The 18,191-nt window shown below is 37.9% G+C and overlaps 1 protein-coding gene across 1 annotated transcript; it reads right to left on the bottom strand.

Annotated features, from left to right (window-relative positions):
* Window positions 1-10,428: 10,428 nt before the first annotated feature.
* Window positions 10,429-17,359, bottom strand: CCDC122 (coiled-coil domain containing 122). The gene is made up of 4 exons (XM_054272136.1): window positions 17,237-17,359; window positions 15,309-15,707; window positions 14,074-14,190; window positions 10,429-10,622 (listed from the first exon to the last, which is right to left on the bottom strand). Exons 1-4 carry the CDS (start codon window positions 17,348-17,350, stop codon window positions 10,458-10,460), a joined length of 795 nt encoding a protein of 264 aa, XP_054128111.1. The 5' UTR covers window positions 17,351-17,359; the 3' UTR covers window positions 10,429-10,457.
* Window positions 17,360-18,191: the final 832 nt, after the last annotated feature.

Genomic DNA, 18,191 nt, shown 5'->3' with positions numbered 1-18,191 from the left:
CACACTTTGCCGTGGGGGCAAAGAGGGGGCTGATCAGCTGACACAACATCAAGTGCAGGCTGTGCAGGGAGATGAATTACTTGGAATCCCATCACTAAAGAGCCACACTGGTGTGTCGTTCCCAGCTGGAGTTTACTAGGCACATCTGCAGAAGTGAGAGGTTTAATGGCTGTGAAACAGACTATTTGCTTTCATGACTGCTAAATCCCCACTGAAGGAGTGCTCCCACTTGGCTATCGATTCAAAGGAACCTTCAGGTTAAACAACCTTGTCCCCAGCTACGCCCCAAAGGCGACTGAGGAAGAAATAAAGTGGGCACGTATTTCACACTGGTAATTTGGTCTCAAAGGCCAATGGTTCCCTTTCGTTATCCCTCACAAGTATGCCTCATTTTCCATTCAGGAGAGAAAAGAAACTCAGCCAATATATTTCCAATCAAACATTTAATCAGAATTCTCGGCTTTTCTATTGCATGTATTTAAACTTCTATTTTTAGTATACTAGCAGATGTTTTCTATTTGCAGATCTTCTCTTTCTCATTCATACTTGACCTTCTATACATCATTAATTAAAGATGTTAGCATAACAATATGCCAGCTCTTCTTCTGTTCTATGGCTTCTAAAAACAATGTTGCATTGCTGTTTCTCTGATCAGCTGCTCTTTTACGCTTTTATGACAGCTTTTGTATTGTTTGTTTCCCAACGTACATTATTTTCTACATGCAAGTATTAAAAGCAAATAATACTATACTAAATGGTATCAGAAAATTAAAGCATTTGGGATGGACACTAAAGAAAGTTTAATACTCCTTTTTATGAGAAAATTAGCACTCTCAAAGGTCTAAGTAAGCATAGTTAGGAAGTCTCTGGTGCCAATAACATAAAAAGTAGTCAAAATCCCTTCTACCACCATCTAGTAATAAAATCATGAAGACAAAAACAAAATAAAGCAAGCAAGTACTTACGAGAGAAGCAGAGAATTCAAAGCCATTCAAATGGAAAGAAAGCCATCTGCAGCTGCCTGGGCAATATGAAGGCAAAGTGAGTTAGATTAAGTTTTCAAAGTGACAGATAAACACCCTACAGGTGTAACTGCCAACATATGGCTCCTTTTTCCACTCCAGACTCCAACTTACGAAGTGAGAGGGTTTAGACTACACAAAAGCTGCAGTGATTCAGCAACTGATCTATTAGATCCCACTTTCAACAGAAAACCAGAAAAGCTTTGAAATTCTTAATTACTACATTTCTTAAAATGGAATAAGCATCCTCTGTAGCTTCTTTTTAGGTATTGAAGGAAAGGAGTCAAATCCACCAAAAAACTGTGATTGCTATTAGGATCTGAAGTGGTGTTATTGTAATGATTTACTTTTGTAATGAGTTACTTGTGATTTCACACTTTGATCCCCTTTTGACTAGTGAGGTATTTCTTTGTTGTTTTGTGAGTGCTAATTGCTGCAGTGCTGTGTTAAATCATTGTTATGCTGGCTTTCTTGAGCAGCAGAATGAATAATTGAATAATTATGAAGGAGAAGTTCATTAAAACAGGTATGGCTATAGAAACAACATTTTCCAGCAATTCAGGGAGGGGTTGTGTACACTAATGCAAACAACCTGTTGAAAAATTATTTTTTCCTATCTAGAAAATAAAATCTTCTCTGCACACAGCTTCCATCAGAAGCAGACCAGGGAATTACATAACTGCACTGGGATGAATTTCTTCTCCACACGCTTCTGTGAGAAACCTCACTCTGGGTAGGATTCCAAGTTCAGCCATAGAACTCTGCTGCTATTATGGGTAGCTCACCAAAACTCAAATTCTCAAATGAATGTATAACCAGATCTCAAGGGTATTGGAAGTTTAGGAACTGCTATACACCACTGCAGAATAACAGAATACCTTAGAGAGCCTGCAGCACAACACAGAACATTAACAAGAAAACTCTCTTTCACTTGGGACTTTCAAGACATTTATTTTCTAGTGTAGAAGACAGCAAAAGGTTGGGTCCTATGGTGCTGAACACACTTGAGCCATTAGATCACAGAATGAAGCAGCAGCTGCAGTGTTGAGCTGCAATGGGATCTAGGTGTTACCTCTCCAGCTGCTGTACTTAGTGCCTTAAAGAATTTAAGCAGCTACTGCACCCTGTGAGGAAGCACTGGGAGGCGCCATGAAGAAGAGAAAGAAGTTCCATGGAAAACTGAGCATCAAACAAATAGCTTAGTTCAAAGAGCCAGTTAAAGAAGTGTAACCTTGTGAGGTTCTTCTGACATTTGTGGAGTTAACAACAGGATCAATCCTTCAGATCTTTTGCATGGGTCCCTGTCACATGAGTTAACAGACCCAGACAGGGCTGCTACTGTTCTCCAGCAGCTGGAGCAAGACAAGCCTATCAGCTGACCATTGAGGATTTTTCAGACTTAGGAACCTCATGTTCCACTACAGGCTCTGTAGTATAAAATGGACACAAGCCTATGTGCTACTGTTTTCCCCTCCCCAATTTCTATTGCTTCTACTCATTGCAGCCTGTGTCTGTCTCCCGGGCACATTCCTCTGCTGTACTTGTAAACTTTTGTTTCCAACCCCGGCTCAAAGTTTTTCTGGTCATTAGGTACTAATTTTAAAAGTCCAGATGGCAAAGAAGACTCTGGAAATTTTCACTGATGCAAGTATTATTAACAACTGGTGAGACTGTTCACATGACTGAAATGCTAAAGACCTTTAGACAAAATTTGTTTAGCGCAAGAGGTGAAGTAGTGAATAATGCAGTGGTAGTACTACAAAGACACTGCTAACCTGTCTGTATATCCTGATAATTCAGAAACTAATTGTGAATGTGCTAAAACACAGAAGACATGAAGAGAATACAGCAGAGTGGGAAGGAGGGAAATTCTTTATAGACCATGAAACCATAGCTGAATTATTTCTTATGACTTGTCTGCAGTGAGAGGCAGACTGCAGAGGAGAAATTGTCTTGCCATGGGAGAATTCAATTTCAGAAATGTAGCATGGAGGTCACACAACTTATTAGAGTTTCTAAAATTATTCTTTGCTATCCTTTAACACAGAAAGTATTATTGCTTTCAGTGCAGAGTAACTCAATTATGGTCTCACTACGATGGATGGAGCTACATTAATTCCTGGCCTGGAGTCAGTCAGGGATAACTGGAGATAATAGATGGGATTTATGTCATGTAATTTTAATCATCTACCATGAGTTTAGAACTATTTGCCCTGGACTCTTTCTTCAGGCAACAGAGCCAATGTGCTAGAAGGCAACATGCCACCCATCTCAGAGCCCTAGGAAGTCTCATCTTACCTCATGTTAGCTATCTAAGAGGTAGATTTCTTCCCATCCAGGTCCCCTGTGTAGTCAATGCAAAGAGCAAGGCACCACCACAGTGTGACTTACTAAATTCTAAATAGGTGTCCAAGACAGGTAAGGTGATTCTCCTGAACATTAGCTGATGCTGCAAAATGGCTATTTTTCCATAGCTCATGAAAACTGAGTCTGAAGAAAAGCAGATAAAAAGAAAAGAAAAAGAAAAATGGGAGTTCTATGACAGAAACTGAAAAGAGCTAAAAAGAAGAGTACTCCACCATGAAAGCGAAAACCTTTAGCCAAAAGCCTACTCTGCTTCACTGCAAATAGAAAAGGCTGTTAAATGCACCTCCCACTGCTCCCCAGGGAGCAGGAAACAGGGAAAGCAGGACAACATTGAATTGTTACATTATTGAACATAATATAGAAATGAGAAGCTTGCAGCCCAGGAAATCAATAGGCAAAGCTAGAAATGCAAAGGAAAATATACGGCCAGCAATAAGACAATAAAGAGCCTTTACTAATAGTGATGTTGTGGCTGTGATAGCTTAAGAATTTGAGGCTTGGATGCATCTTACCTTACTTTAGACATCAGAATAATAGTTATTTACATCTGAGCTAGTGACACTTCACTCCTTCACTTCTTTACAGTCAAGTGAGAGGGAATTTTTGGGGCACAATTCCTGTCATCCTAAAGCAACCATGTAAAGCAGTTCAGTTGAAGCATCCCTATAAGTGTTTCTTTCCTTCCATGAGTAAAAAAGAAGAACTATCAGATACAACCAGGAAAAAACTTGAGATACCCAAGCTCTCTTCTGCAAAAATATTTGCCTGCTTTCCCAACTGCACCAGTTAACCCTAAATAAATGCACTAGCAATTAAAGAAGCCTTAGCTTCTTTAATAAGAACTCATAATTTGAGAGATGATAATAATTTTAGTGGAGATGCACAAAAAATAGATAATGTATTAGTACTGCACCTGAGGCAGGGCATTCAAATCCTTTAGTAAATATGACAGATATGACAAAGCCCGAGGATAAAATTTTAATCACGAGCCTCAGATAGCTTTTATCCAAGGGGATTGAGAAGGCCACTGTTCTATTAGTGTACATTTCATAAGAATGTTATAAAGTCAGGATTCAATAGATTAGAATTCTGTGCCAATACTCTAAAAGAGAAAAAAATCTAAAAGTCAGTCATTACATGGTGGTTATCCTGAAACTGTCCTCCTTCTCTCCTTAAAATCTCCCACCAAAGCTGTCCCTTTCTCTACATCCAGCAGCCATAAAATAAACCTTTAAATATGTGTAAACAACAAACCATCTGTGCTGTTTCTGGGCTTATACCACATTAAATAGGTATTTAATTGAGTCTTTTAATTTAAGGATAGTTGCACTAGGATTTCTTTGAAGTGTCTGGGAAGAGCCAGACTCTGCCATAAGGCATGCAAGAGCTGAATCAGCTGCAGGATGCCTTTCTCTTGTCAAGTATATTGGGAGCCTCGAGCACTGACATTCATACCTTATGTTTCAGCTTTCCAGAACACTGACCTTGAAACAGAACTGCAGTTTCAGGCCAAAAGATTCAGTCCAGGCAGAGTTATTTAAAAAGGCTGAAAACACAGGTTTACATAATATCTTGTAAGTCTGTAACTATCAACTGCCATTGCTTTTAGTCAGCTGTGAGTCTGATCTGATAATTCTGAAATATATTCTTCATCAAAGAGTGGGGAGACAAGGATCTTAAACAGAATAATTCCTACTAAGAAGATTGTGACCTAAGGAAAAATTTGTAGCAGACAAAACCAAATATTTTTCATTATTTTATAAGAAAAAAATGTGCATTCCTTCCATTTTAGTGGACTTTTCATTATAACTAAAATTAAAATTAAAACAGAAGATCTGAGATTAAAAAGCAGATCAAAAATTAAGAATGAGTACATTGAATCCTCCAGTTGTTGGAAAAGTTGGAATGCACAGCATCTCCTTTTCATTCTGCACTTTTAGGGAAAAAAAAAAACCAACTTAGGATTATACATCATGTTCTGCAGAAATGTTAACGCTTCTTACGGTAAGGACTGACCTTCAAAAACGGAGGATGAAAGGCGCCTTTGCCATGTAAGAAGACGTTTCACCACTGGAGGGAACTATTGGACTTCAGTGCCAGCAAGGGGAAGCAGCAGCTGCGTTTCAAATGTCGGTGCTTGTTCCGCCCCAGAAAAGTCTGCTGAAATCACTGCAAATGATAGATTGCGTTAATTAATACAACGTGAAGATAACAGAGAAACATCGAAGCTTTTATGTCAATAAGTGACAGTCAATAAGTGTTGAATATATGATATATGTTATTTATAATAAAATGAGAGAACAAGAAGCTTGCTGCTCTTGGAAAGATTTAGAGGCAATTTTACTGAATTCTGTACAAACATTGAACTACTTAAATTAAAAAGCTACTGAAAAAGGTAGAAAGAACTCATATGATTTCTAACAGGAGAAATCCCTGTTCAACACAGAGCATTGTCATTTGCTCGTTATTGCAGCAACCATTTTCAACAAGAATTATATTTATTGACTTGGTAAAGCTGTCTCTTCTGTTTGCTTTCACAGAAACATAGAATGGTTTGGCTTATAATGGATTTTTAAAGGCCATCTAGTCCAAAACCCCTGGGATAAGCCGGGATATCTTCAATGAGATCCAGTTGCTTTAAGCCCAGCCCAACCTGACCCTAAAAGATTTCAGGGATGGGGCATCCACCACCTCTATAGGCAACCTGTGCAAGTGCCTCACCACACTTTTAAGGCAGTTCCTCAAAAAGCCACTGCCCCCACATGACCCAAAGCTACATGCTACAGTTGCATTTTAACAAAGGATCTAATAATTACTTTGGAAACGATATATTCATGCATTTCAGAAAATCTGCTAAGAGTTCTGAAATTTGTTTTTTTCCCCACCCTCATCAGCATGATGTACCATCAATGCATGATGTGGCCATGATTCTTCTCTGAAGCATCGTGTAAGAACTATGGTAGAATATTGTGCACTATTTACAGTCACACTCATGCACAAGTTCTGCAAGTGACTCTCCTGAGGGACAAAGCAAACTGTTAGAGAGGCAAAGCAGCAGAGCACTGGGCGTCTACCCGCAACCCTCCTTCCCTCCTCTGTTGTTGTGTTTTTATGTTGTTTATCTGGTGCTGCCTTGGTGAGAGCAGTGGCTTTAACAGGTATGTCTGCATTATCTGACACATTTCCTCTGCTTCCATCACCTGAGGTTGTTGAGTCACATTAAAGAGTTTCCTGTGGAGCACTGGCTTAGAGCATGGGGAAATACCTCCCTTTATCATACAGCACTACACTTGCTGCAAGTCATGAGTGATTCAACAGCTGTATATTTTCCCTGTCAAGTGTGGAATTCCCCCAGTATTGTCCTATTCATTGACACTATCTTGTTGGAATAAATCCAGCTTCCTGTGCTTTAAAGTTTTCCTAGGTGGTGGGTAGGACTCGTTGGTTGGCAAGTTTTCCCATGCTTAGCTATTTACATGCCCACTGCTCATTGCTGATTTGCTGTTTAGAGTGGGCAGTGGCTCTTCTTCCCATTCTCTGCGGAGCACTGAAGCCTGAAATTCTTCCCTTAGCCCCACAACCATCCTCAAAAATGACTGATATGGGTTTGGCAGCACAATTTGGTTCCAACAGGAGCTGAGAGAGCTTCATGTAATAAGAATACAAAGTTCATTCACTAAGTTATTTCCCAAAAATAATAAACCTTTTTCCTATTGTCTCTGCTTGCTTGCTAAGGGGAGAAAAATGCTCTGAAATCAAACTGCTACTGTTTAATGTTGTACCAAGAAAATTATGCCTCAGGAGGTTGCCAGGATTTGTTGAAACTAGACATTGTTATAAAAAGCTACATAATTTCTTTTTTTTCGTTTGTTGTACAGAATAGTTTAGAAAAGGTAGTAATTTTTATTTCCTTGTTTCAGCTGACTTTTTTTCTCCACATGAGGTTTTCTCCCAATTAACTGTAATTCCCTAGTAAAATGTTTATACCTTTCTTATATTTATTTTCTCAATGTTAAATTTGAGATGTTGCACCTGGGAAAATATGTAAGTAGTTTGTTATATAAAGTTCTGTTTAATGCAAGTGCACAAAATGTGTTTGATCCTCTAAAATGTGGTGTTTAGCACTGAATACAGATTTCAGGTGTAGTCACTGGCTAAAGCAGAAGTCTGTTGGATGCTGAGGACAAAGCTTCCAAAATTAAAAATTAATGAACTCATGTTTTAAGGCAGAGTTCAACACACAAATGATGTGTCTATGTGGGATGAGAGATTATAATTGTGGCATTTAACTAGGACAGTGATGTGGGACGACAACAACAATCAATACTAGTGCATGCATAGTGTAATAAAGCATGTATTTTCAATATACACATTTAGATAGACTAAGTTGTGTCTCAAACACTCTAGTAACTACTGGGGATTCCCTGGTAATAGCTGAACTCTCTATCAAAAAAGATCCTTGGTTGTTTGTGATTCCTTCCAATTCAAATCCTGGTTTTACCAAGAAACTCATCTGTGTGGGCCAGAAAGGAGCTGTTGCATGGTTTAGCTGTGTCCCCATATGAATGGAGTGAGCTTTGGAAATTATCAAAGTACACCTCAGCTTCTCAGCCTTACTGCCACAAAATGTAGCTACAGTTCAAGTATGTATACTGAAAAAGCAAGTTTTACACTGAAGAAAAGCTACCTTTGGTAACTGAGATCCCATGAAGGGGTCAAGGGTCCCAGTAGGAAAAAAACATGGGCTCTCTTGCAAAGAGCAAGGAGTATAAGACAACTTAGATCTTGGATGATAGGAAGATGTTTGTATAGAAGGGAATATTTCCTCCACATGTAGCAGTAAAGGGAGTACTATACACAGCCCTTGTATGCACCCCTGTTAAATTACATTAAACAATTTCAAAACATGGACAAAGAACCATAGAATTAATTTCAGATACCAGAAATTACTGAGATTTATGAAAAGGAACAAGGAAGATGTAAGTTCAAGGTATTTAGTTGAGATGAGTGAGTCACTCTATATATGTGTTGATAATGCAGAAACCACCCTAATTCCCAGGTATCTTCATTGGTCAGAAAGAAAAACAAAGGTGTGATATTGTTGTTACATTAGATGGTTTGGATTGTTTGCTATAGTTGTTTCCAACTGGTAATAAATGCAAGGCTAAACTATGATATTAGACCATGGTAACAGGTGTCAAAGTGAACTTAGTTGAAGTAAGATACAAAACATACTTTGATGCATTAATTGTTCTGGAGCAGAACTAATGAGAAACTAAAAATAAAAACAAGATAATATCAGTGGTAAAAGGCATACTTAAGGGTACATCATCTTAAGACCCCGAAAATGTTGGATGTTGTACCACTTTGGGGGAGATGCATTAAGCTAAAGCTGTTGGTCAGATCTGATAATCAATAGCTTTAGAAGGCTTGAACTATTTAACCCATCAAGAAGACAGAACATCAGTATTTTTTACTTATATCATTGTACATGATATAAAGTACAATCATTTCACTTGATGGATGAATAAACTGAAACTAGGAATCATGCAAAATAAAAGAAGAGCAGTTAATCACTGAAACTAACAATAACACAGTAAATTCCCCAACTTTTCAGATCTGGACCCTTTCTAGAAGACACACATGCATAAAATGGATGCTATTTTGCTCTGAGTAGGGATAAACAATTGTAATATTACAGGTTTGCACTACATACTCAATAAGACTCAATATTCAGGACATACTATTACTATAGATTTGGTTATTAAGGTTTTTATTTCTACTTTATTGCTGTAATGAAAGCAGCCTGGTTCATATTATTGCAAAGGAAAAAGACTGAGCAAAGAAGCCTTGAGAGATTAACAATGTCGAGAGAGAGCCTTAATGAATCAGGACATTGCTTAAAATAACTTTATATTAAGTGAAATAACAGATTAAGGGAAATGTAAATATATATGAATGTATGAAGGTAATAATGGTACTACATTTTAAGCCTTGCTTTCCTAAGATAATAATATATAAGCAGTTTAACATTTTTCACAGTAAATAGTCAAGTCTTCATTTTATATTCATGAGTAAAGGTAAATCTAAATTATTCAAGACAACACCTTAAATAAAAAGCTACTTTCATAGAACAGATAAACATTACAAGTTATGTTCAAGCAGAACGACTTCCTTAAGTGTAAATTCTTCAAATCCCAGGCAATATAAAAATAAAAAGAAAGTAAAGGAAAATGGCTACTGTTCACTACTGCTTTAACAAGAATATTTAATACTTTGTCATTTATGTTGAGTCATCTTAGATAATTAAGCACTTAGATGTTAGACATTAGTTAAAATCTTCCAGACAATAAATTCCTCTATCACCAATCTATAATGCATTCTTGTTTCTTGAGGGTGAGTTGTTCCATTTTACAAGATGTAATACCTACTCACTCCTCTTTGCTAACATCTATTAGACCAGTTGAAGTCAGATGATTTGAAGTCCAGTTTGCAGCATATTTGTTCCAAAGCTTTTTACAACTGGACAGCCTTTGGCCCCATTCCAAAACATCCTAGCATACTGTAACATCTTCTATGTGAGTTTCCCACAGAGCAAAATTCGGACCATTAAGATTTCAGAGTTCCTTAGCAAGTTGCTAAGGATAAAAAGGGATGTGGATAAAAGACAAAAGAACTCTGGTGTCTCAGGAGTGCAAATATATACCAATATTAATTTCTCTGTAGGAAAAGCAGCATATATCCCAACATCCGGAGACCAAGTGAGATATAAAGGGACTTCCCAAATCTTGTTCGGCTGACTTTTAAATAACTTTTTAGATAAAACTGACATGTATTTTGAAAACACCTGGAAGTGTCACTTTCTTCCTGAACAACTGTTATTCCTGAACAGCTAACTCATTACTGTGGCTATTAGTTTAGGCCATAAAATGAGAGAAAACTTTTAAAAGAAAGAAATCACGGAGGCCTGGCCCAGTTATCAGGCTATTTAAGATTTCTAGCACTTTCAGAAAAAAAAAAAACACTGCCTGGAAAAGATTACATGCATTCTATTCTTTGTTAAGTTTGTTACATGATGTTTTGTAACTCTGCTACTCCAAGACATTTTCTTAGTTCTGCAGCCTTCTTCTCCAACTGCTGAATGTTCCAGTGCCATTGTCTTTTATTTGATTGGACTTTGTTCAGTTGGCAATGCAAACGTTTTAATATAGCATCATATCTCTTATTCTGTACCTAAAAAGAAAAAAAAAAACCTTCATAAAATCATTCCAGTAAAACTATTTACAGAGGTGAGTTCAGCTCAGGAATGGGTCTGGACAGACACATCCTTTTTGGAGGGTTCCATATGATTACATACACTTGTACTAACTACAGTCTTGAATTGCATGCAAACCACTTCTAGCAGAAATCCCAAAGCCTACCAACCAACAGAAACACTGCAAACAGCACACAGTAAATCTTACTACCAAGAAAACCTGTAACCCTGCCTGCTTGTCCTGCCTGCATGAACTGCCTCACAAAGTGCCGTGCCACGCCTCTGTTTGCCGCTCACGCCAGAGGCCCCTTTTAATTCAGCCCCCGCTCCAGTCCTGCGTGGCCCTCAAGCATTCATCTGACCCATTTCAGATATCTTGTTTAGGACATGAATCATGCCTCACTTTCCCATTCAGGAAAGAAAAGCTCTGTCCTACTAAGACCTTAAGTGTGGAGGTCAGTGTGGATATCTGCTCTGCAGATGTTTAAAATTTACCAAAGTTAATACCACCCAAGGACAGCATGTCACATCTCTGGCAAGGCTTTCCATGTGGAAGATTAGAGGCTCCAAAATGAGAGGTGAGAAAGAAGAAATTTTCATTCTTTGACAAGCATGTTTGGGTATAAATGGGAATGTAAATGAGGTAACCTTGCTGACTGCAGTAGCACCTTTGTAGCTGCACTGCATTTAAAATGACACATTTTTCTTAGGCAATACTGCGGCAATGCAGGACTGTCAATTCTGCCCTCATTGCTGCTTTATGTGGAGAAGTAAATTTGCATTCTGAAGTGTTAAAAGAACGAAACACTCACTGCAATAAAAATGGAAATAATGAGCGTTCCCTTAATGAAATTTGGGCTTACTTACCCTAGTTTAAATGGCATATGAGCGGTAGTGTATAATTACTCTTGTGTCTACTTATTGAAGATTCATTACATTGTATTTCACATGCACATGATGATGTACAGCTGCATCAGAACTCACAGCACTGTTGGCGACTTCCTGCAAATCTCACTGCCTAAATTTCGCAAATAACTAGGAAACTGCCTCACTGATGTCCTATAAACTGCCTTATTTTATTGGTGATGGCTTGCTACCTCATGTTACCTCATTGCCTCCATGTTACCTCACTCACCACTATAATTGTTCGCAACTTTTTGAGGGATGCTGTCAGATTCACTCATCTGAACGAGTGCTTGGGGCATCTGCATCACTAGGACTGCATTGTACAACACTGAAACATCTATGATCAATATTATCTGCTTTTTTTAGAAATGCCTCTCTAGCATCATTACTGGGAACAGTCTGGCATATCTGCTGAGGGAGAGAGCACTAATATGATTACTGGAGACAGGGAAGGGACAACATTGTGCTTTCTATTGGATCTTGTGTACATGAAAGTCAAACATTAGAAAAAAATTGTCTGGGAACTCAGGGTATCTCCACCACTAGGGTAGTTTAAGGACAGGATAGGCAAGTATCTGCCAAGAGTAATACAGTCACACACTGGCATTGGGGAAAGAGGGCAGCAGGGGAATAGACAGTCTTTTGGGTAGGGATTTTTTAAATTACTTTTTCATAACAACAAATTTTCAATTATTTGTGGATATCTTGAATTATCCTTATGACTGAAGCCTTGACCCTGCACAGATAACCACCCTGATTTATTGCTGACAACCCTGTCCAATGCTGGGAACAGGATCTGCTTTTCAAGAAATGGGGGATGGGACTAGTGCTCAGGAAAGCGAATAAGAAAATGTTCACAGGCTGCTTTAAGAGTCACAGAATATGCTGAGTTGGAAGGGACCATCAAGACCATTAAGTCCAACTCCTGGCCTCACACAGGACATTCCCAAGTGTCGCACATGTGTCTGAGAGCATTGTCCAAATGATTCCTGAACTCTGTGAAAGCTTGGTGCTGTGACCACTTCCCTAGGGAGGCTGTTCCAGTGTCCAACCACTCTCTGGGTGAAGAACCTTTTCCTAATGTCCAACCTGAACCTCCCTTGACACAGCTTCAGGCCAGTCCCTCAGACACTGTCACTGTCATCACAGAGCAGAGATGCTTCTTTCCCCCTCACAAGCAAGTTCTAACTGCAATGAGGTCTCTGCTCATTTCCTCTCCACCAGGCTGAACAAGACCAAGTGACCTCAGATGCTCCTCCTATGGCTTCTTCTCCAGGCCCACCTTAGCTGCCCTCCTTTGGATGCTCCAAACAATTACATCAAGTGCCACCAGTCTGTAGCTGAATTCCACCACTGCGCCTCAATAAAACCTCTTCCGTGTGCCTAGTATCTCACTTTATTCCTGTGCTTGACTTGAGTATTCTTTCCCAAGTTGTGCTGAGGACTGCTGGGTATAAATGTCTATCCACTGTCAGTTCTTATATTAAAAACTGGACTGTTTTCAGAAGAGTTCTTAATAGAAAATAATACCCTGAAAGGCTTTGGGTTTGAACCTGCTTCCTTCTGAGACAGAAAGAACATATAATGCAAACAACTGAAGAACAAAAGTGAAGATTAACCTTCTCTATTTAATTAAATTGATTTTGATAAGAGAACTTTATTTTTAGGCTACCTAATTTAACTTTGGATTTAGAGAATTTTCTTAAGAGGATGTTGCCTTGGTAATAAAAAATTTTCTCAAATGCTGACTAGCATATCTATTCTAAAGCAGTTGTGTTTTACTTTTCAGGTTAAAAATTCTCTCTGTTCACTGTCACATGAAAAAAATGATTCTTTCTTCCTCCTACATTTTACAAAGGGCAATAGACCTAACCTTAAATCACTTAATCTTTATATAATTAAGCTTTGCTCATTAAATTTTGTGGCATTTATTTAAACTGACAAGATAAATGGTAAGAAACTTCCAAATTAAAAATTTTCTAAGGGTATTTTAGTAAGGAACAAAATGAAAAATATAGTTCAATTATTTAAAAGACAAGCTTTCAACTATTGATCAGAATTTTATCTTATCAGCTAATTAGGAGATGTTGTGTTATTCCTAATTTAATGTCAGCTTAAATTAGGGAGATTCATAGGAAGTCCACTTTGCTGGTGCATTTTAGTCTCTCACTGATGAGTTATCAAGTCATGAAAAATCAAGCCAGCAGTGAAATGTAAAGTATTTCAGAAATATCACACAAATTTTAAAATGTGCATTTGCTTTACTACTATTCAGTGACCTCTTCTTTTCCAGGAATCCAAAAGTTCACGTATGAAGTCCTTCTGAAAAGACTTCAGAAAAAAGTGTTCTTCACAATTAAGTTCTGAATTTTAGAAAGACTATCAGAATTTAAGACAGCATCATTACTACATATACTTTAACAATGTATAGCCAGCACTGCTGTATAAAGTACTTCAAACTTCATTTGCATTATCTACATTCCATCAGGAGAACTGCAATTAAATTTTATCCCAATGACTCACCTCAATTTCCTTTCTAAGCTTAGCATGCTTTTTTTTCTCTTCTTCCAGCAGATCTCTTTTTTTATTGATCAAATCTTTCAATGTTGTGACTTCACTTTTTAAATGTGTGATTTCTTCCTGCAGATGTAAGTCAAGATACAGAAATTCACTCCCTGAAATGTTGCACAGTTCATCTAATATACTTATTAAAATTGTCTCATCTAAACAGTCTCAGTTAATGGAGATGGGATAAAGGTCTATAATAAACAGTTTCACAATAAACCTATTAATACTAATTAAAATTATAATAATTTAGGATGGGCAATTAAAAATTATCTATTAAATATTTTATCACATGGTTCTACACCTGTAAGAATGTATACTCTTGATCTGAAATATAAGAACTAAAACAATACAGGATTTTGAGCTCAATTTGCTGGTCTTTATTTAAAGTGAAGTTAACTGCAAAACGGAAGACTAGTGTAATATTTTAGATATATTTTTCTTTCTCATAGGGAAATACAATATTAATTAGTCTTTATTTTTCAGTATTGAAAGATCTGTTGTACAAACAAATTTTCATCAACTTACATTAACAGAATACTATCAAATTTTCAATAATGCAAGTTACATCAAATTTAACTCAGTGATCCCCTTTCAACTTCATACTTGTGTTTGTCCATATATTGGCAAAATTCCATGGTGAAAAATTCCTGTGTAGTTGTTATTAGTAAAAATTGTAATTGGATCAAGTAAAACCAAGAGTGTTAGATTAGAATACCAAACATATTTTTTCTCCCTTCTTATTTCTATTACCATCTCATCAAATCTACCTCCTGTTGGCAAACAGCTCAAATTTATTTTGTTGACAGTAAAGTGTAAAGACTATTGTGTTCTTACCTGAAACATATAACAATATGGCAATCTTCCACGGAATTCTGAAAAGTGTCCATATAATTTTATCCAATGATAAAGCTTAACTTACAGTTGTGTAATATTTTCATATTTGAGTTCATTCGAACACACATAAAAGTATAAACATTTTTTTAACAATATTACACAGCTAACAATACCGATATTTTTAACTGGATATTGAAGTAAAAGTTTTTCCAATTAATGTAGCATTATGAATTATCTATATTCCCTTGTACTCAGTCCCTCATGAACCATAAACATTAGACAAAAGAATTATATTACATGAACAATATAAAAATTATTTCACATAAAAGGAAAGAATCAAAAAGGAAATATCATACCTGCACTTGTTTTATAACAGATCCTTCTGGATTCTGCAGATCACATATTAACTCCTCTTTCTTTGCCTTTAATTCTTCCACAACCGCTTTCTTTTCAGCAAGTTCAATCATAATTGGCAATTTACTTTCCATCTCCCAAAAGAGATGTTTATGATCCTTTATTTTTTCCCGATATTCATTATTTCGTGCAAGTTTCATCTCAAACTCCTCTTGTATTGTTTCTGCATCACACCTCAATTTTAAATTTTCAGAATACAGGGCTCTGACTTGGGCCTCCAGATTTTCACAGCGATATTTTGTCACTTCTATGGCATCATCTTGCAGGTGTATCTCCCTTTCTGTTGTCTTTGTTTCTAACAGAACAGAATTAATTTCTTTTTCTAGTTCCTGGCACTTTGCCTGTAAAATATTTCAGTGTTCATTTAAGAATTTTTTTTGTAGAAAGATATTAAGTGTCTAGTTAAACACTGTAATTTATATTTATTCAACAGCCTTTCTTTCACTTGTCTAATGTGGTTTGAATGGAAGATAATTAGACATACTTCTTAATATCATCGTCTTAGAGGCACAATGTAAGAATACTATCTTAATCTTCTCCCCTTAGATTGAGTCTAAAATATTAAATAAGATACCTTTGAACTCACTTTTAAATACCTCACAGTTGCAAGATAGATGCCAAAAATCCCTTGAAAACCTATACAGACACATAGAGAGGTGTGTCTGAGAGGTGATGGAGCTTAACTAGACTGCTCAACTGAAGTTTTTAGTCCTGACTTCACCACAGTAGTAGCTGGGAGTTGAATTAATCACAGCTATTTTCAACTCCATAAGAAATATCTATCTAGTCCTAAAAAGGCATCTACATCATCTCACTGAGGAGAAGTGAACAAAACCAGGAAGCAGTACTTCAAACCATCATAAAAAATTACAGAATCATCAAGGCTGGAAAGGACTTGTCATTCCCTAGGGGTTTAAAGTTCTCTCGGTCTGTTTTAAAACAGATACATGTTTTTAAATTGTAAGATCACAAATTATTGTTGCAGCATCATCAGGCTATATTTTGGGATACAGGACAAAGCTTCTTGTAAAGTGTGGCAAGTCCACTGGCATTCCTAAAAATACAAGATTTCACTGTTACTTCAGAAATTTTATTTTTGTGCAAAATTTCAAATATCAATTATTTCAGTTGTAGACCTATGCACACATGTTATAATTGGAACAGTACTATTTCCATTTGTGCTCTTCCATCCTCTAATAATGTCAATTGGAATCATCTTTTCTCAGACTTAAAAGTAAGTTTCTCAATAGAAACTTGATCTTGAAGGTTAAACAGTAATTGAAACCTTAATAAAAGACAAAAAAAATGATCACAGAGTCTTCACAAAAACTACACATGCTCAGTGCTCTACAAAATAGTACCAAGTAATACCAGTGTTTAATGGCTACTTAGGATACACACTTCAAACATAAGGGGGAAAAAAAGTATTTTGTGTCAAAAAAGATGCTAAGAAAAAAAAATTATACAGTGTGGTGAAAATCTGAAAAAAAAAAAAATTTAAAATCCTTCCCCCACAATTTCTTAGGAAATTATTATTTTTTTTTAAAAAAATCGAAAAGCTTTGACTCTGCATTTAGTTGTTGTGGGTTCACTTTGAGGGTTCAGCCTAGTATTTTTGTTTTGTTTTTTTCAAGTAACAAACCAACGTTTCACCTGCTGTAATGAATACTTAGCTGTGTTGTGGCCTTACAAACAAAAGTACACACCCGCAGTTTTGGCTGAGCCTGAATGCCACACACAGGAACAGAAGAGCTGTCTTACACTTGAATGCACTCATCCATTAAGTACCACCAGCTTCTCTTGTTCAAGGAAATACTTCTTCATCAAATGAAAATTAATTGATTTAACTACTCTAAACAAGGCTTATTACCTGCAATTGGAAAAGAACTGCTTTGCTTTTTTCTATGTCTGAAGCCTGTGACTGCTGTTGCTCTGCAACTCGTTTTACAACTTCAGCTAGGGATGGGGAATTTTCCTTGGCCATTTCAGGCAGAAGTGAACAACTGGAGGGATAGAAAAGAAGTGAATTGTTTTATCTTCTTTCAATTTAGTTCTTGTAGACAAAACAATATTGAGGGCTGTCCCGTGGGATCGCAGGTCGTGCCGTTAAATTCATTTGGTTCATTTTTAATTAGCAAGAACAGGTTACTCGAAGCTAATCACTGAGAATTAGAACACTTTCTTGCAAAATCTCATAAAATAAACCTGCGATGTGATCCTACGATGTTCTTCCTGCTTCTCTGCAGAGCAGACCGTCAGTTTGTGAGCACAGTCCTAACTTTTTAAAGTACCCTTGGAGAATCTTAAGTGCCCGAGGCCGCGCTCCCGCGTTCTCCCGAGTCCCGGCCGCCACACGGCACCCGCAGCGCTCTCCGGGCCGCCGCCCCGCAGGCCGCCGCTCCCGCCACCGCCCGGGCCTCCGGCAGCCCAGGGGCACGGGGAGCCGGGAGAGGGGCTGATCCATCCCTCCGGCAGAGGGGCTGATCCCGCCGGGAGAGGGGCCAGTCCCTGCGGGAGCCGGAGGGAACGCGGCGGGAGGGATCCCTTAGGGAACGCGTGGCGGTCTCACCACCCGCGGCGGTGGCGCCGCCCGGCTTGGCGGTGCCTGACGGCGTCCGGCTCCGCGCCCTTTGCTCCCCGAGTTACCCTGTTCATTGTATTAAACTGCACTTGCTGCCGTCATTTGTTCTGCAGAGAACATCCAGTTTTCCCAAGCACCACTGGTTTACGAAGGACAAGAGATGTGGCCCAGTTTCTTCTGGCCTATGCCATGCCCTGCTCTGTAGTCACTGACTTGTCTCTGCCCCGCTTGTACTCCTCTAAGC

This window comes from Melozone crissalis, unplaced genomic scaffold, assembly GCF_028551555.1.
Source record: "Melozone crissalis strain CALT ecotype California unplaced genomic scaffold, PUWL_Pcris_2 ptg000013l_1, whole genome shotgun sequence".
NCBI classification, from domain to species: Eukaryota; Metazoa; Chordata; class Aves; order Passeriformes; family Passerellidae; genus Melozone; species Melozone crissalis.
Note: the sequence above shows the minus strand (reverse complement) of the source record. Positions and strands in the feature narration are given on the sequence as shown.